Here is a 23477-nt window from a genome sequence, read left to right as displayed (position 1 = left end):
TCCAGTACCCACTCTGTGGCCGGGCACTGGGCTGCTGTTGGGCGGGGAGTTGGTTAACAGCACAGATCTTTGTGTTCAAGTCTGAGGCTGAGAACAAGATGCTCCAGGGGCCCAAGAGAGGGAGACCCTGACCTCCTGGAGGCTCAGGCAGAACTCCCCAGAAAGGGGGATAAGATGAGCTTGTTCCACTGAACCGTATCCACCCTAGAGAGTCACTATGACCTCGTTTGTAAAAGACCGTAAATAACCTAGCTGCCCATCACCGGGGGATCTGCTGGAGAAACTCAGGTTCCTCCGGCCAAATATCAATACAAAGCAACTTTTCACAGAGAGGTAGATCTCTTTGTGCAGCCACTAATTCCCTGCAGCTTCCCTCGCAGGAGGGGGAGTCTGTTTCTCCACCCCTTGGAATCTGGGGACTTGGTTTGATGGTAAGAATACGGCAGGAGTGACATTGTGGCATTCAGAGCTTAGTTTGCCAATTACCTTAGTTTGCCAATTACCTTAGTTTGCCATTACCTTTGTCCTCTTGGAACACTGCCCAGAGGCAGCCGTGTGAGGCCTCCTGAGTTAGCCCAGGTGACACTGAGTTAGCCCAGCAGAGGAACTTTGCTGCCAACCCACAGAATCATGAGGAATAATAAATTTTTATGCCCCTACGTTGGGGGATGTTTGTTACGCAGTGACAGGTCACTGAGACTTGCTGACATACAAGTGTAGCATGTGTGTGGTGTAACACCATTTCTTTAAGATCCTTATTAAGAAGATCTTATGTTTCTATGCTTTTAAATATATAGAGAAGGATCTAGAAAGATCCTGCTGACCCAGGATTGAAGATGGTGATGAAAGGGGGATATTAGCCTATCCTTAACATTTTAATATTTCATGAGGAGAAATTTAATATTTTACAGAGTGTTATATTGAAATTTTAATATTTTACAAGGAGCCTGAGAAAGAGAAGGCCAGAGGCAGATAGGGAGATGCAGGGGAAGACTGAGGGAGACTAGGAAAGGCAGACACAGAGGTGGAGACTAGAGCAGGAAGAGGGAGAAATGAGCCGGTGACACTGATCCCGCCCCCTCCGCCCCCTGGCCCCCGTATAAATCCCCGGCATCCCCGGCTGGCCAGCCCGCCAGCCAGCCCACCATGCCGTCCGGAGGCTCCCCGCTGACCCCTGCCCAGTTCCCACCCTTTCGGCTCCCTGCCCACAGTCAGCGCAGGCCTCGGAACACCGGGCGGGGGCTGCGGCCATCGGACGGGGGGCCGGTCCTACTCCACGTGCCCACGGTCACCACAGCCCACAGCTTCCAGGTGCTGTCTGCTGAGGCCCCGCTCTGGGAGACGTCGCCAGAGGCCCCGGCAGGCCCGCCTTGAGCCCAGACCAGCCGGAGAGCCCCAAGATCCCGCCCCACGGCAGATTCCAGAGTCTCCTGAAGGTGGACAGGATCTTGACATTGCTGATGGTCAGCTCTGCCCCTCCCCACAGCTTCCTTGTCCCCAGAACAGCTTTAGCAACAGGCTGGGCTGACGTACACCTTCTGGTTCACTCAGCCCCCCACCCCAAACCCTTTCCTTATCCCCATTCACAGATGAGGAAGCTAAGGCCCAGAGAGGCTGAGCAACGTGTACTGGGTCACACAGCCGGGATCCTAAGCCAGGGGGTGGGCTGCCCCCCACATCCCTCCTGTGCTCTGAAGGCTGTCTCGTGGGTGAGAAACTGAGACCCAAAGCTAGGTGGGTGGGAAGCAAACGGGGGAAGGAACCACCTGCCCACCTGGCCCCAGGAGCTGGGAGGGAACAGCTTCCCCCGTTCTCACGACCAGGTCCGGTCCTGCCACCCACAGACCTGGGGAGCCCTCATCTCCACCCTGGAGCACCAGTGATGCCGCAGAGCCCTGCAGCCCCCCATGGCTGGCCAGTGAGGCAGGAGAGGAATCCAGTTCCGTCTGGACTCAGACGTGGACGTGGATGTAAAAGGAAGAAGCTTTTGTTGACTTTGCAAATGGGGTGGGGGGAGGGGGATGGGGAGGGGGTCTTGGATCCCTGGGGCTGTTGGATTGCGACGCCCCGGGGGTCTGGCCCTCCTGCTTCTCGCTTCCTCCCCAGCTCCAAGCCCACCCGCAGCCCTCACTGTCCGCAGGAATAGTGCCTCCCACCCCCCCGCCCCACCCCGCCCCATCCACTCCATCAGACCGGGAGCTTCTTGGCTCTGATGCGCAATAAATGTCCTCTGCTGAAAAGCGCATGTCTTTTCATGCTCTCTGCCTGTGTTCAGGGCCCAGGTCAGCTCCTTGACCCACCCCGTCCCGTCCCCAAGCCATGCTGACTGGAGCCTGCAGAGGTCAGGACTCACCCAGGAATGAAGAGCCCAGAGAGAAAACAACATTCCTGGCTGAGGGGGGCTGACCAGGAGCCTGGGATCCAGGCGGATATGCCTTTGGGCCCCACCCTGTCGCTAATTTCTGAGTTCCCTTTCCCCACCTCTGCGCCCCCCCCACCCTGTCTCCCCCTAAGCACCAGATCCACACCCACTGCGTGTCTTAGAGGAACCCCAAATTAATGCGCCCCAAGCTGATGCTCCCCCTTCCGCCTGCCGCCTCCCCAGCTTTCCTCAACCCAGGATCCATCCCCACAAGTCCCCCGCTTGCCCAGGCCCCAAACCTTGGGGTCACCCTTGACCCCCACCCCCCCATGCATCCCATCTGTCAGCAAGTACTGACAACTCTACTTCAGAACTTATCCCGAAGCTTTTAAGGGACAAATAACACCAATCCAACCTCGGACACCAGAGGAGGAAGGAATATTCCCCACCTGTTATATGAGGGCAGTGTAAGCAAAACCTGTCAAAAACATTGCAGAAAAAGAAAACCACAGACCAATATCCCTCACGAATACAGATGCAAGGACCCCTCACAAAACATCACCAGATTGGATCCAAAGGATTGTACATCGTGACCACCAAGTGGTCATGGCCAGGAATGCAAGGTTGGTTTAACACTGGAAAATCCATCTTTGTGATTCACCACATCGACAGAATAAAGGAGAAAAAAAACCATGACCGTGTCATAGCTGCAGAAGAGGCATCTGACAAAATTCAACACCCATTCAGGTTAAAATCGTGGCAACTAGAAATAGAAGGGAATTTCCTCAACCTGACAAAGGCCATCTGTGAAAAAACTGACAGCTAAGATCACCGTGAATGGTGAAAAAACGAATGCTTTCCCCCTAAGACCAGGAGCAAGGCAAGGACACCCACAGTCACCTTGGACATTGTACTTGAGAGCCTCAACAGTGAGATAGGACAGGAAAACAAAATCAATGGTAAGTGTTGGAAAGGAAGAACTAAGATGGGCCCTATTTGCAAAATCTGAAGCTGCTTGCTGCTGCAAGAGTTACTTGCTGAATTACAATTACCTGCTGAAAATACTTGCTGTGATTCAGGCCCCAGCACCCCTCAGCTGGATCAAAATGGTACCTGCCCCAAGGGTGGAGCACTGTGGGGTCCCGGGCCAGATTGGTCAATTTGTCAATTCAACCAAAAAAGGGGGGTTTTGGTAAGCTCCATGGGGTGCATGTAGGGAGGCCCTGAGGGTGCTGTTTCTCACAGTCGTACCAGGGACCTACACTTACTTGGGACCCTGGGAGTTGCCGACTAGGGCCTGCCTTGCACAAGAGGCTAGTGTCAGTTCGAGGCCCCCACTTGACCACACAGAATGGCTGCAGAGGCCCCAATGCCGCATCTGGGCAGCCCTGCGGGCTTTGCCCACACCGGGCCCTCTGCCGGCAGGCCTCTCCCACCCTCTGGGGCCCTCAGAGCTTGTCCTGTGATGTTTGCCTTGCAGTCTGGCTTTGGGCCCCTTTTTGTGGCGGGAGCCGCATTTGGGGACCAGCATCCCCATGCACAGCCCGGGAAAATGCTGACTCAGTAAATAACATCAGCTAACCAACCACTCAAGGCTGTTTACCGAGGATCGGGCAGACAGACTTGGGAATCGTACAGGCCTGTGTCATCCTCCCAACAACCTCGAGGGACTGGTTGCTATGATTCCCACGTTACAGATGAGGTTCCTGGGGCGCAGAGAGGTTAGGTCATCAGTCAAGGTCACCCTGAGGGGACCCGGCACAGCCCCAGGGGCCTGGAGCCCAAGGCCTCAATCCCTCTGATCTGTGGCCTGCCAGCGATCCAGGACTCTGCTCCCGTCACAGAGGGAAAGCCACTTGCCCAAAGCCATGCCTGAGGCTCCCAGGCCATGCGACCCCTCCCTCCCCTGGCCCCCACCGCCAGTCCTGCACACCTCGCCAGAGAACGAAGGAGAGACGAGCTTTTAATTTTAGAAATAATTACTGCCACCTAAGGGTTCCTGCTGGCTTTCCCAGGCATGAGGACGCAGGATGGGGAGAGCCATGGCCCCGCGACACTCCCACCCAGAGGGACATACGGGGGCTAGGGAAGCCCCCTGGGCTGGCAGCCACCTCCAGGCCCCCTGCCCCTGCCACAGCTCCCCCATCTGGAGCCACCCTCTCCTCCCAGGGGGTCTGTCTCCACGGCAACATCCCCATCGCAGGTGGTCGTAACCTTGGCGACCAGGTACTGCCGCCCCACCACCTGGGAGGCTGGAACCCCTGGCCGCATCCCCTTCCCATGCCCCCCCTCGGCCCCCACGGCAGCATCCCACCGGGGATGCTGGGCTGAGTGAGGCCACCCAGCCGCTAAGCCCACCTCCCTCCCCTTGCTAAATGCAACGGAACAGCAATGACGATGTGCACATTCTAGCCAGTTGCTGAGGACCTACTATGTGCTCCCAGGCTCCCTCTTGGCACAGAGAGTAGGTTGATGCTGACCATGGACAGAGAGAAGACAAGACAGTGGTTTCAGGCAGCGGTAGATGCTTCCCTACTCAGACCCCCAGAACCTCCACCTCCGGGGGCAAAACCTACAGCCCTCAATGTCACTGAACTATTGGTTCATTCAGCCAGTACTTACTGGACGCCTACTCTGCGTCTGCTGGAGCTGCGGCCGAGAAGAAGGCAGGGCCCACAATAAACAGGATAAATCAGTAAATTACACAGTGTCTTAACTGGAGAGAGTGCCGAGGAGGCAGAGAGGGGACAGAAGGAGGCAAAAGGTGGAGCCATGAGTCAGGAAGGGGTGAGCCGGGCTGATGGCTGGGGGAAGGCGCTGCAGGCAGACGGGACAGCTGTGCAAAGGTCCTGAGGCGGGCAGTGTCCGAGACCTCATCCTGCTCTTCAGCCAGGCTTCCTTCCGGAGCAATGAATGCAAGCTGGGCAGAGCCACTGAGCGCCCTGGTGTCCCCCTGTGGACACTGAGGACAATGATGTCCCCCTCCATCATTGAGTGGGGTCTCTGCAGCCCTAGAAGACGGGTACTGTTTGGGTCCCCATTTTACAGATGTGGAAACTGAGGCTGCAGGGGAGTCTCCCACAGTTCCACAGGCAGGAAGTAGGTTCGAACCCTGACCACCACATTGGTTACCCCCTTCTCCCTGCAGGACTCACCTCAAGCACCCCCTCCTTGGAAAAGCATCCCTGACCCCCAGCCTAGGTTGGGTACCGGGTATCATCTTCTGAGTTTTCCACCACCCCTTTTGTGATAATCTCACAAGTCTGCTCCCCCAGGCCCATGGCGAGCCCTCCCCCACCGCCACGTCTCCTCCCTCCAGCCCAGCGCTTAACCTGGTACACAGACCTACTGGCACACAGTAGGAAAGTGCTTGCTTTCCTAGAGCCCTGGGTGGCAGGTATCAGAGCCTCATTTTACAGAGGGAGACAGAAGCTCAGAGCTGGGAAGCGACTGCCCTGAGGTCACACAGCCTCTGCAGCAGTGACTCCTCTATGCGGGCGCTGGGCTGTCTGTGGGGGTGGGGAACCACGAGGGAGGGGAGCCCACGTCCGCCTCCTGGACCTCTGCTGGCCAGGAAAGGGATCTGCCCCCTTGTCCCATGGGGACCTGGCCTGTGGCCTCCTGGGATGCGGTTTCCAGGCCTCCGGCCAACACGACAGTCTGGGAACGGAGCCTGCTTGAATCACAGGTGGCTGAGCTGACGCCAGACCACCATGGAAGCAGCTGGGAAGGCGCAGCAGGCAGGGAAGGCTGGTGGGGGTGGAATCATGTGAGGTTACACGCCTAGCCCCCTGGGCAGCCAGGCCCACCTTGAGCCCCTCGCTTGGGACAAATGGTATCTCTGAGCCTCGACTTGCTGATCTGTGAAATGGTAATAATAAGTGTCCACCTGTAACCATGACCCTGCAGCAAGCACAAGAGGGCCCGTGTTTAGAACGGAGCCCAGCATATAGTAAGTGCTTAGTAACCTCGCTAATTAATCGTGTATTAGCTTGATGGTGGGGGGGGAGGGTGCCCCCACCCCATCCTCTGCCCCTGCACCTCCCACACTGCAGTGATGTCCTGCCTCTCACACTGGACTCCACAGGGTGAGCTCCCTAAACAGGGCCGATGCTGGGCAGGCTCTGTCCTGGGGGGGTCAGGACACTCCACTCCTGATTCCATTTCTGCCCTGGCTTGCACAATATCCCAACCTGGGAGTCAGGGTAGGGACACTTCACCCCAACTTTTAGTGATTCTAGGACATCTGCTCCAACAAGACGCCTTTCATCAGATGAGGCAGACCTTCCTCCTAACTTGAGGTTCCCAAGCTTGTGGGTGCCCACGGCTCCCCAAACCACCACAGTAAAAGTAAAAGGGTCATTCTTTCCACAAACATCCATTGAGCACAGCATAAATAAGCGATTGCAAACTGGCCAACAAAGGATGCAGGGAAAGGCATTCCAGGCAGAGGGAACAGCGAAGGCCAAGGCCCTGAGACCGGCAGGAGCCTGGCATGTTTGAAAAGGGGCAAGGGGGCCTCACTGGGAAGGAGTGAGGCGGCCGGCGGGAGGAAGGCATGGGTAGGGAAGATCCAGAAACATACACCGAGTTTAGACATGAATCTGAGGGCAACAGGGAGCCGTAGTTGGTTCTAGAGGCCAGTGGTTAAGCATCCTCTGGGGCCCACGTGAGGAATGGGCCTGGAGCGCTGGCTGGATCGGAAGAGGCTGGGGCAGGTATCCAGGTGCCAGGTGGCGGAGGCCTGGAGTGGGGTCAGCGAGGAGAGGCCAGATCCCAGAGGGTCACAGACGGGGAGCCCTGCGTTTCCTGCACCGCAGCCTCTGCAGGCCCACCAAAGCCATGGCCACAGGGGTGGCCCTCACTCGCGCCACCGCGTCGGGTGCGCACCGAGCGGCAGGCGCTCCCGGGTCCTGGACGCCCTGCCCTTCCCCCGCCCGCCCGCCCGCCCTGGCGCAAGTCCCGGCACCTGCGCGCACGTGTCCTCGCGCACGTGTCCTCGCGCCCCGCAGCTCCGCACAACTGCCTGCGGTCGGGTCACCGCGCAGCCCAGCCGGCGGGCCGCGCGCACGGCCGAGCGCAGCCCCGCGCGCCCCCGCACCGCGCGCCGTGGAGGGCGGCGGCGGGCACGCGCCGGCGGCGGCGCGCACGGTGGACCCGGGAGGTGGCGGCTGCTCTTGTCGGCTCCGGACGGCCCCCGCGCCGCAGCCCGCGCCCTGTCCGCGCCGGAGCCGCCCAGGTGAGTGGCCGCGTCGGACCCCGAGACCCCGCTGCACCTGCGCTCCGCAGCGCCCACCCCCCGAGTCCCCCCCCCCCCCGAGCCCGGGGACCACTCTCACTGAGCGCCCCTGCCGGGCTCATTGCTCCTCGCCAGGCCCCCAGCGCTCCCCCTGGAAACTTTGGGGGGCCACTCCCCATGCTGGGGTCCCCCTGTTCCTCCCCTGGGGCGCCGAGGAGCAGGGAGGCAGGTGGGCTTCTCTCTGGGGCAGTGGGTACGCCTGGGGGGATGCGCCCCCTTCCATGAGGGGAAGGAAGGGGGACTGGCTGGGTCTGGGGGTGGACGACGGTCAGGATGGTAGCGTCAGCCCCAAGCCTTCCTGCCCTCCCCTCCAGCGGGGTCTGGTCCAGCCTAGGGGGTGCCGAGCTGCCAGGAAGGAGAAGGAAGCGTTTGGGGTCCACACCAGGACCTGCTGCATCCCTGGGGCTGGGGACAGCTCAGCCGGGTGGGAGGGATTTGGGAGCACAGGGCCGAGCCCCCTGCACTGAGGGCCTGTGTCCAAGCAGCAGCAAGGATGGGGTCGGGGGAGCTTCTCTCCATCCCGTGAGGTTGGGCATGGGTGCCCCCCAGGGCCTCTGGGGCCAGGCCTGGGAGGCCACTGAGCCCCATTCAACAAGTTGTGGGGGTGGGGGACAGCACCTTGTGCCTTGCTTGATCTGGGTGCAGGTGCAGGAAAGGACCCGGTCCTTATTTTTGAGACCGCCTTATGACTGGTTTTTTCAACATGTGCCCCAGGCACTGACAACACAGGCACCCCGGCCCCCCAGTTCTGAGGAATCAGAACTTCTGGGGTTTGTGCCCCAGAACCTGCATTTTTAACAAGCAGTGCCATGTTTGTACAGAGATGGTTGCTGGTGGGGGCATGGGGAGGGGGTGTCTGCTGCAGTATGGCAGCACCAGAGGGACCATCTGGGGCTTGATGGGGGAACTTTCAGGGACAGCAGGGCTCTGAAACCTGGAGCAACCCAGGAGGGCTCCCTGGAGGAGGTGTGGAGGCTGGGAAGGCTATGGCGTGTGAGTGCCCAGAGGTGGAGGACACAGGGTCTCTGTGGATGAGACTGGTGGAAACCAGGTGCAGGCAAGCGGGGAGAGGTCTGGGGCTGTTGGGCTGCGGGCATACTGCCTTGCTCCATTCCCCACTGAGCTGGAGTGGCAGCCATCTGAGACAGGATCTGAGTTGGAATACCCCGTGGGCCCACCCCATAGGCTTCCCCCGCAGATGCAGCTCCTCCGCTCTACCTGGATAGCGTGGGGAGATGGGAAGGGGCCGCCCAACCATGGGACGAGGGCTCAATAGGACTAAAGCCAGCTGTCCTCGGCCTGCTTCTCTGTTCCCTGTCCCAGCTGGTGACTTCCGGCAAAGGACAGCCCCTCTCTGAGCTCCAGTTTTGAGATGGACATCAACACGGGATGTAATAAATGGAGGTGCATTGGACCCCCGGCATGGGGCTGCCGTGAGATAGATGCTCTGTGACTGTGGGGCAGCCATGATCATCCTCACTGGTACCCCAGCAGCTCTGCCTTGCACCTGCTCGGCCTCAGTGTGCTCATCTGTAGAATGGAGGTGGCTGCTCCTAGCCACCCCCACATGATGCCTGGGATCCGAAGGTGCCTTGCTGAGTGGGAATTACAAAGCAGATCTTAGGCATCAACTTGATTTCTCTTCCCACAATGCTGTCATTCTTGGGCTCCCCTGAGTCACCACCTAGTCACCAGGTAGAGAGCCTCTTGGAGAACTCTCCAAGCAAAGCTTCTCCTGGGTGGGCCCGGGGGGGGGCCGCCCACCACCCCATGTCAATCCTGGGCCTCTTAAGAGGGCCGTCCATCCACGCTCCAGTAGGGCTCTGGGATTCAGTGGAAGGGAGCTGGCATCAGACCCGGGTTCAAATGTTGACTCTCAAGCTGAGTGCTGCCAGGTGAGCTGGGGACCACTCTGACCCTCAGTCTCCTTTTCTTCAAGTGGGTTTCGTTATTCCCCCACCTCGGGGCTCGGCTGGGCTAGTGGCTGAGCAGCTGTGCTATACAGTGGGCATTCAAAACGTGGTTCCAGATCTAGAGGCCTCACCTGCAGAGGGTGGTCCACAGCCCCCCTGCACAGGCTGGCAAGGAAAGTGGGTCGGGAGGCCCCCAGCCCCCCGAAGGGTTAACAGGGACTAACGGCAGCTGGAGGCTAATTAGGGCTTAATGAATTGTCATGGATCAAAGTCCCGGGAGGGCCCGGATCTAGGACGAAGGATGCACCAATCCTGAGGGGTCGGCAGTGCGTCCCCAGAAGCAGGCCTCAGAGGGCCGGGCGCTGCTTGTGGCTGGGCGCCACCTCCCAAGTCGGTCTAGCCGCTTGAATAGGGAACGCTTCGAGGACCTGCCAGCCGCACTGCCCTTGCTCCCTCCGGCCCCAGTTGTGGCCCCGGGGACAGAGGGGCTGGCTGCAACCATCTATTCCCCCCACCCCCGCCCTCCTGGTGGGTTCAGCTGCTGCCTGCAGGCGGGGCCTGGCTCAGCCTTGCTCAAGGGAGTGTTCAGCATCCCCCAGCCTGAGAGGGGTCGGGAGGATGAGTCCCATGTGGCCTGTCGGGGGCAAAAGCTGGCTCAAGATAGATGGGATGGGAGGGGGAGGGGCCCTGGCCAGGAGGGAAGGAGGGAGCTAGCTACCTGGCCAGGACCCCTGGGGCTGGGCTGCCTCTGTTCCAGGGGAGGGGGCCCGGCAACCCCAGCCCCCTCGGCTTAAGAACTTCCTGGTAAATTTGGGTAAAGGACAGCTTGGGGCGAAGGGGAGGAGGGGTCTCCATTTCCCAGGTCCTGCCTGGACTGACAGATTTCGGGCTCCTCCCCCGGGGTAGGTCCCTGCCCTGCAGCTGAGGCTGATGGCAGACCCGGCGGGGAGCTCGGCCCCCTCCACCTTCCAGCCCGCAGAGCAGGCGCACAGCTCTGGGGAGGCCTCCACCCACCTCTTCAAATCTGCAAAGACCCTGCGTGAGTCTCCTGAGGTTGCTGCCACAAATCACCACAAACCTAGTGCTGAAACCACACACATTGATTCTCTGACAGTCCTGGGGGTCAGGAGTCCGACAGGGGTCTCACGGGGCTAAATCCAGGCGTGGGCAGGGCTGGTCCTTCTGGAGGCTCCAGGGGAGCAGCGGTTCCTGCCTTTTCCAGCTTCTAGAGGCGCCGCATCCCTGGCTCGCGGCCCCTCCTGCATCCTCACAGCCAGCAGCGCAGCATCTCCCGTCTCTCTCTGCCTCTGACCCCCCGCCTCCCTCTTATAAGGACCCTGGGATGACAGTGGCTCCCCGGGGAATCCAGGGTCATCCCCGTCTCAGGGTGAACTGTTCAGCATCCTTAATTTCATCCCCCTTTGCCACATAAAGTAACACTCGCAGGTTCCAGGGATCAGGTCGTGCGCGGGCATCTTTGGATGGGGGCGTTGTTCTGCCGACCACAGACCCCCACCTCCCCCGTTCTTTCTCTCCGTAGCCCTGTCCACACGTGGCCTCTGTTTTACTCCTGTTTATCACCCGTGGATGAGTGGCAGCGATTCCGTCCATATTGTTCAAAGCTGTTTCCCTCAAAGAGCAGCGCCTGGCACACAGAAGGTGCCCATTCAGTGCTTGTTCAATGAATGAATAAATGAATGAACGGATGAGGTGAGGACTTGGCCGAGGGCAGAACAAGGCCTAGGGGCGCCCGACCCCAGCCGGCACCCAGTGGAGACTTTTCTGAAGGCTCCCAGGTTATGAAGTATCTTCTCTCCGACTTCTCACCTGCCACTCCGTCAGTCCCGGGAGGCGGCTGTTAGTCACATGAGTCCCTTTTGCAGAAGAGGAAGCTGAGGCTCAGGGCCTTAAAAGTCTCTTCCAAGGCGGTCGGGGGCGGGCTCTGATGGAGACCCGGAAGAGCTCGTCCTGGCATGGGATTTCGGTGATTCTCTGCTTCATTCGTTGGATATTCTTGGGCCCTCGGAGCACCCAGCTCTGTGCATGTTGGTGGTGGGGGGTAGAAAGAGGACTAACATGGTCCCCGCCCTTGGGACAGTGCTGTCCAGGCAGGAGACACAAGTTTCCAGCCTCAGATGATGTGGGGTGACAGGGCCAGAACACACACAGCCAGACGCATTTTCAGACTCCAGCTCAGATACGTCCTGCTCCTGCTCAAAATCCCTCCATGACTCCCCCGCACTCTCAGAATCAAGTCCCAACACCTCACTGTGGGTTCAGAGCCCTGCGTGGTTCCGCCTTTGCCAACCCCGACCCCCCAGACCCAAACTCAGACACACCCTGAGCCTCCAGCCTCAACCCCCGTTTCTGTCCTCCGAGCACCAGCCTATTCCCACCCCAGGGCCTTTGCCCCGGCGGATCCCTCCACCCAGAACACCATTTCCCGGCCTTTTGCCTGCTCACTCCTGCCCGCCGCTCAGGACTCAGCTCAGACAGGCCCTCCCGGCCATGCTGGACAAAGCATCAGACCAGATAACAGACCCCCACTTTTCCCAAACGATCTACTTCGTGGATGTGTTTGCATGTCTTGCCTGTTTGCCCACCCGACAAGATGCTCAGTGAGAGAAGCTAGATGCAGAAGGCCACACAGGGTGTGATTCCATTGATGGGAAACGTCCAGAACAGGCAGATCCACAGACACAGAGAGTGGGTTGTCAGGGGCTGGGGCAGGGGGTAGGGGGTGAGTGCTCATGGGGACAGGGCTTCTTGTGCGGGTGATGGAATGTTCTGGAATTAGAGGTGATGGCTGCACATATATGTGAAAGTACTAAAAAAAACACTGGACACTTGAAATGGGAAAAAAATGCCCCGAGGAAGGCCCCGGTGCTGCTGAGCCCCCAGCACCCACGCTTGGCCCACTGGGGTTCAGAGGGAGAGAGGGAGTCCTGGAGTGTGGCCAGGGCAGCCCTGCCCCGGTGGGATTTGCCCCTCGCTGGGGAGAAGAGATGGGAAGGTTCTCGGCCACCAGCCCCGAGGCTCTGGCTCCCCCGTGTGGAAAATGAGGGGGGGTGGCCCTGGGTATGCAGGGGGTCTGGTCTGCACCACGCTGCAGCGCTCAATTCACGTGGCGAGGAGTTTTTCCCACGCCAACAGTCACATGGGGACTCAGCCCCAACACGGCTGCACCCGCAGCCCAGGAAGGGCCAGGCTGGCCCCCAGGGCCTCCTCCACCCTTGGCCACGAGCCGCATGCTCGCTGACCGTGGCGTGGGGGGAGGGAGCCTCGCTCTGCCAAGGGCAGCCCCGGGGCCTCACAGTTCTGCCCGGCTGGCACAGGGCAGGCTCCTGGGTCTGCAGAGCTGAAGGAAGTCAGGGTCCCACGAGGATGGGCTCCCACCGCCCCGACCCTGGAAGAACCGTGGGAGGACAGGGTGTGGAGTCCTGGATTCAAGTCTTACATCTGCTTCTCACCTGCTGTGTGGCCCTGGGCAAGTCACTTCCCCTCTCTGGGCCTCTGCTTCCCCATCTATAACACAGGCTGATAATCAGCCTGTCTCCTCCTGGGGCAGCCACTGGATGCCTGCTCTGTGCCCAGCATCCTCTACGACAGCGGGTCTCACCCGGGCGATCCCGCCCCCCAGGGAACGTGGGCGATGTCTGGGAACGTCTGTGGTTGTCACGACTGGGGGGCTCCTGGCATCGATGGGGTGGGGGTCAGGGATGCTGCTACACACCCCACAGTGCCCAGGATGGCCTCCCACAGAGAATGATCCAGCCCCGGAAGTCAGCAATGCTGAGGGACCTCACACAACCCCAGTGCATTCTGAAGGTGGGGACACTGAGTCCTGAAGAAGGCAGGGTGTCTGTTGAACGGTGGTGGGTGAGCCGGAGCCCATGCTAACGGGAGGGGGGTTTGGAGTGGGTTGGTGGTGGCCTGGCGGTGGCAGAGATGCAGTGCAAGGTGGATGTGGGATATATTTGGAGGTGGAACTGACAGCACCTGGTGATGGATTGGCCGGGGGTGTGAATGAGGAGCTGCCAGGGGACGGGTGACGTCGGGACACTGTGGGGTCTCCGGGCGATGTCAGGGATGTGGCTGGTCCCCAGGGCTGGAGCTCAGGAGAGACACGGTCAGGAGTCATCAGTGAACAGATGGTATTTAGTCCTGGGTGGAGAGGGTGGCAGGTCCCTGGGGGGAAAAGGAGTGTCTGGAGGGCAGGTGGTGACCTTGACCGCCCTGTGGGTGTCACCTCCCCCAAGGCCCCTGCCTCAAGGAGGAGGGAAGGGGCAGAGAAGGTGTAGAATCAACATGGACGTGTCCACATGGCCTCATTTTACCATCCAGCACGGCCCCACGGAGTGGCCTTTGCCAGCCCTGTCCCTCCCACCCCCCGCCTGCCCTTCCTACCACCATTCACAGCTGGCTGGCCTTCTCACCACCTTTCAGGAAATGGACCCGATGCCCTAAAAACTTAGCAGCAAAAGCAGGACTGGAATCCAGACCCCCACCCTAATCAGGACCCAGGATCCTGGCCTTCTAACCCCACCTCAAGGCCCAGGCCTCCAGGCGAGGAAACAGGCCCAGAGAGGGTGACTCACTTGCTGAGGGCGCCCAGCCCTCCACCGAGACCACCCTCCCGCGAGCTCTCCTGCTTCCCAGTCCAGCCAACGTCGGGGTAAGTGAATGAACAGGGTGGCTAGAGACAAAGTCAAGTCCCCGCTGCTCCCTCGCCCAGACCAGACCTTCCCACAGTGGAGGGGCCAGAACCCTGGGGTGGAGGGGGAGGCATCACAAGCTCCAGCCCAGTTGCGAGTCCACCCACCCGGCACAGAGATGACAGGCCCATGCTGGGGGGAGAGGTTATAGCTCACAAACTGGGTCACAGCTGGAGCAGGCCCCGCTGGGCGCCAAGGACCAGCTATCCTCTCATCCCGGGAGCAATTACGGCGCGAGTGCTCCGAGGGCGCCCCGGGACTTGCCCCCTTTGACAGGCGAGGTTCAGAGAGGGTGCATTTTTCATTGGAGGTTACACAGCGCGTCAGAACCGAGGTCTCTGCCGGCCTTTCTGCTACTGTATCACAGTGGCTGTGCCCTGGCCGTGCTGACCTCTCGTCACTTAAGTACTTCCTTCCTGATACTGTTCTGTGACAACTATTTTTTTAAAAATTCTTTCCAACTTAAAAAAAAATTTTAAGTTTGTAAAAAATCCACCTTCCTCTCTCTGCAGCGCCCGTCCCCGGCCTCCTTGGCTGAATGGCCCAGTCCTGCTGCCCACCCCCACCCCCCCGCTAGGCTCCCTTTCTCCCTCCCTAAGTCTTTGTATGAATGTCCCTTTCTTGGCAAATTAGATCACTGCAATCCCCTCAACACCCCCTTCGCCCTTTTCCTGGATTTATTTCTCTCCACTTATGGCCACCTAAGGCGGAAGAGAGTGTATTTACTTACCTCTTTTATTATCCGTGAGCTCCAAGAAAGCTGACCCCTTTGTCTCACGCACTGTGTGTCCTCAGCACGTGGAAAATGCCTGGCACAGTAGATGTTTGTTGACTGACTGATGGACAGAATCAACGAATGAGAGGAGACCAGTGTTACAGGATCTCCGCAGGTGATGATGAAAACAGGTCCAGCAAAAACAGAGCCGTATTTTGAATTCTAGCTGGATGAACTGCCAGGACCCTCTCCTGCCTCTGTTAAAAAAAAAAAAAAAAAAAAAAGATTAACGAGTGTTACAGGGTGTAGCACCACCCCACCTCACTCCGAGACTGTCCCCTGCCACCTCTGACGTGCGGTGTGAACCTGAGAGGGTGACTTATGTTGCTTTGAGCCTCAGTGTTCCCATCTGTAAAGTGGGCGTGACAGTGGGGACCCACCCCTGTGAGGTTGTTGTGGGAATTAAATGGGCCGATCCAGGTGGAGCCTTAGCCCAGGGCTGGCCCAGAGCAGGGGCTATAGCAGAGTTTGCCATTTTGATGAAGATGATGATAATGATGAAGATGATGTTTCCAGTCCAGGAAGAGAGACCAGCTTTGAACAGGGGTTTAAGGTGCATTTCAGAGAGCCTGGGGGGAGGGGAGGGGTAGTTTAGTGCAGAGAGTCACCAGGGAAGTGACACTGGGGGCGAGACCCAAATAAAGTCAGGGAGAGAGCCATGAAGGGACAGTGGTCTGGGTCTTGCACAGCCCGTGCAAAGGCCCTGGGGCAGGACCATAGCGGGCATGTTGGAGAAACAGCGAGGAGGCCTGTGGGGCTGGAGCAGAGAGAGCGAGGGGGAGAGAGGGAGGAGGGGAAGGCAAGGAGGGGCCAGGCGCATGAAATTCTCTCTTGTAGAAGGAACAACGCAGGCAGCTCTGCCCCCACAAGGAGTCTGTTTGGGGGGCTGAACAATACCAGCCATTTCCTTCTTGGGGCAGAGCCAGGGAGGGCCTTGCTCCTCCAAAGCAGACTGCTGAGGAGCTGTGCCCCATCCCCGGCTGGGGGACAGTTATCCCTTGACCACAGAGAGCGGCCTGGGCTGGGATGGCGACCTGGGAGTGACCTCAGAGCCCCTTTAACGTAGAAGGAGATGGCTGAACAGGGGACCATCAGTTCTGTCATGTCCCCTCCTGGGACACGGCCTCTCCACATGCTGTCCAGGGCAGAGACACGGGAGAGAATGACCTAGAAAAAGAGCCTGGGAAAGGAGTTTGCCTCGGGGAAGGATTATGTTCCCTGCAATGCCCAGGTCGGGATTAAGGACAGTTGCCGTGGGAAGGTACAACCAGATGCCTCTCGCTCCCTCCCTCTGCCTCCCTGCTAGGTTCCCCAGCCGGGGACAGGGAGCTAAGACCTGTGACCTCCTGGAGGCCAGGGGCGCCTCGGTTTCCTCATGATGTGACCACACTCTCCACTACGGCAACTCCCTTCCCGCCTCTCACAGTGCTGTCCCGAACGGTGTGTGAATTCCCAGGCGTTTCAGGGGCACCTGCGCTTGTGTTTATGTGCCCACCCAAATCAAGAACTGAGTTTGGTGTTGATTTTATTTTGCCATGAATAGGATTGTGCCGTCTGTGATTGTTTGGCAACCTTGATTCCCCCTGGCCTCCTGTGGAACTACACCTCAGCCAGCTTTCCTTGTGGGCACATTTGAATCTCCCAGCATTCCACAATAACCATAGATTATGGCTTATTTGATCCCCTATTGATGGGTGCTTAGGTTAGTTCCATTTTTCCTCCATATAACTGGATCTCAGCTCTCTTTTTCTACTGAGTACATACAGATCTCCTTGATTCCACAGCAGGCACAGACCACAGTTTATTTAACTAATCCCCTATTGATGGACACTTAGGTTAGTTTTGGGATTTTTATTCCCCCCCCCATATAACTACATCTCCACTGTCTTTCTTCATTGGTACATACAAGTCTCCCTGTGTTCCACAGCAGGCACAGACCACAATTTATTTACCTGATCCCCTATTGATGGATATCTAGGTTAGTCCCAGTTTTTGCTGTTCCAAACGACTCTGCAGCAAACCTCCTTGTTCACTCTGCTCCCATGTGTGAGTTTTTCTTACGGATCCATGGATATTCCTTTAGGTCTTGTAGCTGCCATAATGAAATACCACAAACATGGTGGCTTAAAACAACAGAAAGTTATTCTCTCTGTTCTGGAGGCCAGACATTCAAAATCAAGGTGTCAGCAGGGCTGTGCTTCCTCCAGAGATTCTAGGCGTGGATCCTTCCCTGCTTTTTCCAGCTTCTGGTGGTTATTGGCAATCTTTGGTGTCCCTTGGCTTATAGATGCATCACTCCAGTCTCTGCCTTTGTTGTCACGTGGCCATCTTCCCTGAGTGTCTGCATCCAAATTTCCCTTTTCAAAAGGACACCAGTCATTGGATCAGGGCCCACCCTGCTCCAGTGTGACCTCATCTTAAATTGATGACACCTGCAAAATACAAACTCTCCCCCCAGTGACATATGGTTCACCTCTGGCATTAAGCTGCTCGGGGCTCTGTGTGTGTTAATGCTCACCTAAAATTCCCAAAAGGGCCCAGGAAGGCCGGAGCTGGCCTCACCGCTGTTTAGCAGATGAGAATCTACAGCCTGGGTCATTGCTGAGCTGGGCCTGTGGGAACAGTGAGGAAACAGGCAGCAAGGATGTGTCAGGGGGAGTCAGGGGATGCCTGGGGGCTTCAGCTGCTAAGATGCTGAAAATAGCTGCCTGGCCAACGGAGCAGCACCCTCAGGCTGCCATCTGCCTATGCCCTCCCCACCCCCACCCACCTTGGCCCCAGGATCTGGGCTGCAGCCCAGCAGAGTGTGGGGACAGGGGATGGAGGGCCAGCTGGCTGTCAGGAGAGATGGAGCAACTCGGAAGGCGCAGGTGCAAAGGCCCAGGCGTGTTGCCATCTGTCCCTCCGGGCCTCCCCCCAGCCTCCGTGACCCCTCCAGTGCATCTCCCACTCCCCACCCCCACTCATTGTACTCCTAGCCTCGCCAGCCACTCCTTCTGCCTCAGGGCCTTTGCACTGGCTCTTACCCCAGCCTGGAACCCTCTTTCTGCAACACCCATGGGCCCTTTCCTGGTCATTCTTTGGGTCTGTATTAGCTTCCTGTTGCCAAAAACAAAGTACCACAGACTGAGTGGCTGAAAACAACAGAAATCTATGCTCTCCCAGTTCTGGAGGCCAGAAGTCTGAAATCCAGGGGTCTCAGGCCATGCTCCCTCTGAAGTCTCCAAGGGAGGGTCCTTCCTGCCTCTCCCAACTTCTGGGGGCCCTCGCCATCCTTGGCTTGTAGACGCATCCCTCCAACCTCTGCCTCTATCTTCACGCGGCCTTTTCCCCTCTGTGTGCATCTGTGTGTGAGTCCAAACTTCCCTCTTATTATAAGAACATAAGTCACTGGATTCAGGGCCACCCTAATCCAATATAACCTCGTCTCAACTCAGCACATCTGCAAAGACCCTATTTCCAAACGAGGCCCCCTTCCCACGTACCAGGGTTAGGACTTGAACATTTCTTTTGGGGGAACACAGTTCAACCCAGCACAGGGTCTCAGCTCAAATGTCACCTGTCCTGGTCTGAAGTCACCCCCTCCATGGACCCTGATCACCTTGATCATCCGTCCACACTGCTTCCCTACCCAGCCCTTGGGTAGACACCCCAGAGGGGGATCCCGGGTCCCACGGTGGGTAATCACTTCCTGAGCACGCTACTAGGATGGGATGGGACGGGCCGGGGTGGCGGGATGGCGGGATGCGGGTGCTAACGCTGCCCCCGCCCTCAGGTGCCCACGAGGATGGTGGCGTGGCCCTAGGCCCAGGCTCCGCACCATGACCTGCTGGCTGTGTGTCCTGAGCCTGCAGCTCCTGCTTCTGCCCGCGGCCCCGCCCCCCGCTGGGGCCTGCCCGGCCCGCTGCGAGTGTACAGCGCAGATGCGCGCGGTAGCCTGTCCCCGGCGCCGGCTGACCGCGGTGCCCGACGGCATCCCGGCCGAGACGCGCCTGCTAGAGCTCAGCCGCAACCGCATCCGCTGCCTGAACCCGGGCGACCTGGCCGCCCTGCCGCTGCTGGAGGAGCTGGACCTGAGCGAGAACGTGATCGCGCACGTGGAGCCCGGCGCCTTCGCCAACCTGCCGTGCCTGCGAGTGCTGCGCCTCCGCGGCAACCTGCTGAAGCTCATCCCGCCCGGCGTCTTCACGCACCTGGACAACCTCACGCTGCTGGACCTGAGCGAGAACAAGCTGGTCATCCTCCTGGACTACACCTTCCAGGACCTGCGCAGCCTCCGCCGGCTGGAGATGGGCGACAACGACCTGGTGTTCATCTCGCGCCGGGCCTTCGCGGGGCTGCTGGCGCTTGAGGAGCTGACCCTGGAGCGCTGCAACCTGACGGCGCTGTCGGGCGAGTCGCTGGGCCACCTGCGGGGCCTGGGCGCCCTGCGGCTGCGGCACCTGGCCATCGCCGCCCTGGAGGATCAGAACTTCCAGCGGCTCCCGGGCCTGCTGCACCTGGAGATCGACAACTGGCCGCTGCTGGAGGAGGTGGCCGCCGGCAGCCTGCAGGGGCTCAACCTGACCTCGCTGTCCGTCACGCACACCAACATCACCGCCGTGCCGGCCGCCGCCCTGCGCCACCAGGCCCACCTCACCTGCCTCAATCTCTCGCACAACCCCATCAGCACGGTGCCGCGAGGGTCCTTCCGCGACCTGGTGCGCCTGCGTGAGCTGCACCTGGCCGGGGCCCTGCTGGCCGTGGTGGAGCCGCAGGCCTTTCTGGGGCTGCGGCAGATCCGCCTGCTCAACCTCTCTAACAACCTGCTGTCCACGCTGGAGGAGAGCACCTTCCACTCGGTCAACACGCTGGAGACGCTGCGCGTGGACGGGAACCCGCTGGCCTGCGACTGTCGCCTGCTCTGGATCGTGCAGCGCCGCAAGACCCTCAACTTCGACGGCCGCCTGCCGGCCTGCGCCACCCCGGCCGAGGTCCGCGGCGACGCGCTGCGCAACCTGCCGGACTCGGTGCTCTTCGAGTACTTCGTGTGCCGCAAGCCCAAGATCCGCGAGCGGCGGCTGCAGCATGTCACGGCGGCCGCGGGCGACGACGTGCGCTTCCAGTGCCGCGCCGAGGGCGAGCCGGCGCCCACCGTGGCCTGGGTGACGCCGCGCCACCGCGCGGTGACCGCCGCCAGCGCCGGCCGGGCGCGCGTGCTGCCGGGCGGCACGCTGCAGATCCGGGACGCGCGGCCAGGGGACAGTGGCACCTACACGTGCGTGGCCAGCAACGCGGGCGGCAACGACACCTACTTCGCCACGCTGAGCGTGCAGCCCGAGCCGGCCGCCAACCGGACCCCGGGCGAGGGCCGCAACGACACGCAGGCGGCCGCGCGCTTCCCTCTGGACCTCACCACCATCCTGGTGTCTACCGCCATGGGCTGCATCACCTTCCTGGGCGTCGTCCTCTTCTGCTTCCTGCTTCTCTTCGTGTGGAGCCGCGGCCGCGGGCAGCACAGGAACAACTTCTCGGTGGAGTACTCTTTCCCCAAGGTGGACGGGCCCGCCGCGGCTGCCGGCCAGGGAGGCGCCCGCAAGTTCAACATGAAGATGATCTAAGAGGCCCCCGCCCACCTCCCGCGGCCCCCGCCGCTGCGCCTGCGCCGGAGGCCGCGTCTCCGTCTCCGCCCAAGTCCACGCCAGCCCGTGGCTGGCCCATCTGACGACCATCTATGCGTTTCCTGTAGGGGGCGGCCGCAAGCCGGCTCCTGGCAGAACTTTCCCTTTTTTTGTAGAGACCCAACCACAGGACTGTTTTTTCATCAGGATGCATCTTTTGCAGAGTTTCTCAAGCGTTTTCTTAGGGTTTCACCCTGTCTTCCTGCCCCTGGTGTGGTCGCTGAGCTGGGCAGGGGGCGGGGTGGGGGGTGCTCAGAGGCCCAGGGTCCTGGGCGTAAACCGCTCACACCTGGTGGAGATGGTCTACACCTGGAACCCCACGGAGGTCAGCAGGGGCATGTGAAAGCCCTCACTGTTCACACCTGCACGCACACACACACACACACCCCGCCCCCGTCCCTACACCAGAGCACACACTCACACCCGGAACATACATCCAGACGCATGGCTCCGGAGTGGAACACACACACCCCACACCCAGCTGACACTGAGCAGGTGCCCCCAGCTCCAGAGCTCACCAAGGGCGTGCAGGGCCCTGGGGAGAGGCCAGCCTGCACCCAGACACTCAGCTCACACCCAACTCCTGCTCAGCTGGCCATCTTGGGGCAGATCTCAGGGGCTGTGCTACGGTCTCGCTGAGGAGGTCAGGCTCACCCTGAGGCGGTCCAGCACGCAGGATGGTCCCAGACCCCTGCACCCAGACTCCCGCCCGCCAGGACCTGTTGGCCAAGCAGGGTGGGCTGCCTGCTAGGAGAAGCCATTTCCCTGGTTCCTCCCACCATCCCTCACAGCTGCCACCTGCTTCCTTGCCCTCACCACCCAGGAGGGACAGCCGTCCTGGCCCCTGGCCCAGGAGCATGGCTTCCAGGTGTCCCTCTCCAGCAGGCCAGTTGGAGTGACCTTCAATCCCGAGTCTGCACCACCCCTGCCCAGTCCCATGGCCCATTGCTCACCTCAGGAAGGAGACCAGAGCGTGGACGGTTCTCAGGGTCCCTGTTATGGGCATGGAAGGGGCAGCGACGGGGAGAAAGGCCAGGACAGAGGTTCAAGCTACAGGGAGGCCTGGACCTGGGTTGTTGGGAGAAGGTGACAGAGGCATCTTGGTCTCTGCAACGTTGGGGCAGATCTTGGGCCAAAGAGTAGAGAGGGTCACAGGAAGACTGTAGCTCAGGTGAAAGAAGAGCTTCCCCAAGGTCACTGCCCTGTTGCTCTACAGATAGTGAGTTCCCAGTCACTGGGGGTATGCAAGCAGGAGCTGAGGTTTTGCAGCAGTATTCAGATACCAGACAGGGACCATACATGACCCTGCCTCACCCAGCCTGGTCCTTGCCCCGACTCTCTACCTCGGCCAGACCAGTTAGGGCATCACTTGGGGGAAGGGGCACAGGAAATTTTGTGTGGCCTGGCCCTGGCCAGAAGGGAGGTTAGACAGTATTCTCAAGGACCTTGTAAGAAGGTTCAAAGCCAGCTCTGTGCCCTCGCAGCTGTGTAATCTTTGTTGGCAACCGAGGACCACCTGGACCATTCGTGTCCACGTCTATAAAATGGGTCTGACGGTCAAACCTATTGCTACATACGTAGAGGCCAGGCCCGTGGACAAGCTTGATGATTGACTTGGATTCTGGATCCCTCAAGATCTTTCTGAGATGAGCCAGAGAGAAAGCTGTCCCTCCTGGAAGTTTTGCACAATGGATTCAGCCAGAAGGTGGAAGGGGACACTGGCCATTCTCCCTGGGCTGGAAACACCGGGAGGCCCTGATCCTGCTTCTACAGTGTGCACATGGGCCAACAGGGCTGTGTGGCAGGCTGCTGACCACAGCCAGCCAGGGTGGGGACTCCACCCAACCCCACCCAACCCCACCCAACCCCATTCATGACAGGAAGTAAGGGAGGGCCGAATGGGGTGTCCAGCAGCCCTACACAGAGTCGAACAGAATGGACTAGTTTTGTTCCCTTAGCATCCTCCTGACCTTGGTTGCCACGACAACACCGAGGGCCCGTCAAAACGACATCCAAGTGCCTTTAACATCATCAAGACAGGAGGGAGTATGTTCTCAGCAGTGTTAGGACTTACAGAAGGTCAGCATATTGAGATCTCCCAGCCCCCTCTGCCCGCCCCCTGTCCCAACATCAACCAAGACCCCTAGCCCCTGCCCCCCACCCCTACCCTGCTGTATTTGGTTGGAATCCAATAAAAATGAAACCAATTTAATAACAAACTTCAGGGTTTTTTAAAATTCTCATGGGAAGCATGGGGGCACAAAGTAGGGGCTGCTGGGGGTCCCTGAGGGAGATGCCTGGCTTCAGCACCAAAGCTGACCCTGAGTCATAGGGCATTTTTGGCGAATGACCCGTGTGATAAGGTTAGAGGTCACACTTCAGGAGTGCCCGTGCTGTTCCCAGCGCTGTTCCCTGCGCTGTTCCCTGTGCTGCCTGTATTCACTCCCCCATGAGCTGGGTCCTGTTATGACCCCATTTTACAGGTGGGCAAAGGGAGGGTCAAGTCCCCAGCTAGGGAGAAGCAGGGTGCTGAGAGGGACCAGTGGCACTGGGCTGTCCAGGGGAACTCTTGACCTGAGCTCGGTCCAGGGGCAGAGCCAGCGGCAGGGAGGAAAGGAGAAATGAGGTGCAGACCCACTCCCTCCCTGCTGCGCCTCTGGAGCTGGCGGCTTCTTCCCCTGGGGCTTCCCCTGGCCAAGGGCAGCTGAAGGAGGACCCGCCCCGTTGGTGGCTAGAAACCCAAGGCGGGGCCC

The 23477-nt window shown here is 59.5% G+C and overlaps 2 protein-coding genes across 3 annotated transcripts in view; one reads left to right on the top strand and one right to left on the bottom strand.

Moving 5' to 3' along the window:
* Positions 1-20684, bottom strand: part of SPPL2B (signal peptide peptidase like 2B) — a 42891-nt gene extending 22207 nt beyond the window's left edge. The window contains exons 1-2 of one of the 2 annotated variants that reach the window (XM_061190859.1): positions 20496-20684; positions 15020-15261 (exon numbers count right to left, since the gene is read on the bottom strand). The gene's annotated coding sequence lies outside the window, so the exon portion shown is untranslated. Of the gene's footprint in view, positions 1-15019; positions 15262-17016; positions 17611-20495 lie in introns of those variants that run through there. The other variant, XM_061190858.1, reaches the window with a different exon arrangement.
* Positions 18850-20673, top strand: LINGO3 (leucine rich repeat and Ig domain containing 3). Its single transcript, XM_061190855.1, has one exon. It carries the CDS (start codon positions 18886-18888, stop codon positions 20662-20664), a length of 1779 nt encoding a protein of 592 aa, XP_061046838.1. The 5' UTR covers positions 18850-18885; the 3' UTR covers positions 20665-20673.
* Positions 20685-23477: the final 2793 nt, after the last annotated feature.

Source organism: Eubalaena glacialis, chromosome 4 (genome assembly GCF_028564815.1).
Source record: "Eubalaena glacialis isolate mEubGla1 chromosome 4, mEubGla1.1.hap2.+ XY, whole genome shotgun sequence".
NCBI classification, from domain to species: Eukaryota; Metazoa; Chordata; class Mammalia; order Artiodactyla; family Balaenidae; genus Eubalaena; species Eubalaena glacialis.
The sequence above is the reverse complement of the archived record's forward strand: the minus strand, read 5'-3'. Positions and strand labels throughout refer to the sequence as shown.

Bases quoted from the DNA above. Each gene is read 5' to 3' on its own strand.
- LINGO3 (XM_061190855.1), top strand. From the start codon at position 18,886: ATGACCTGCTGGCTGTGTGTCCTGAGCCTGCAGCTCCTGCTTCTGCCC.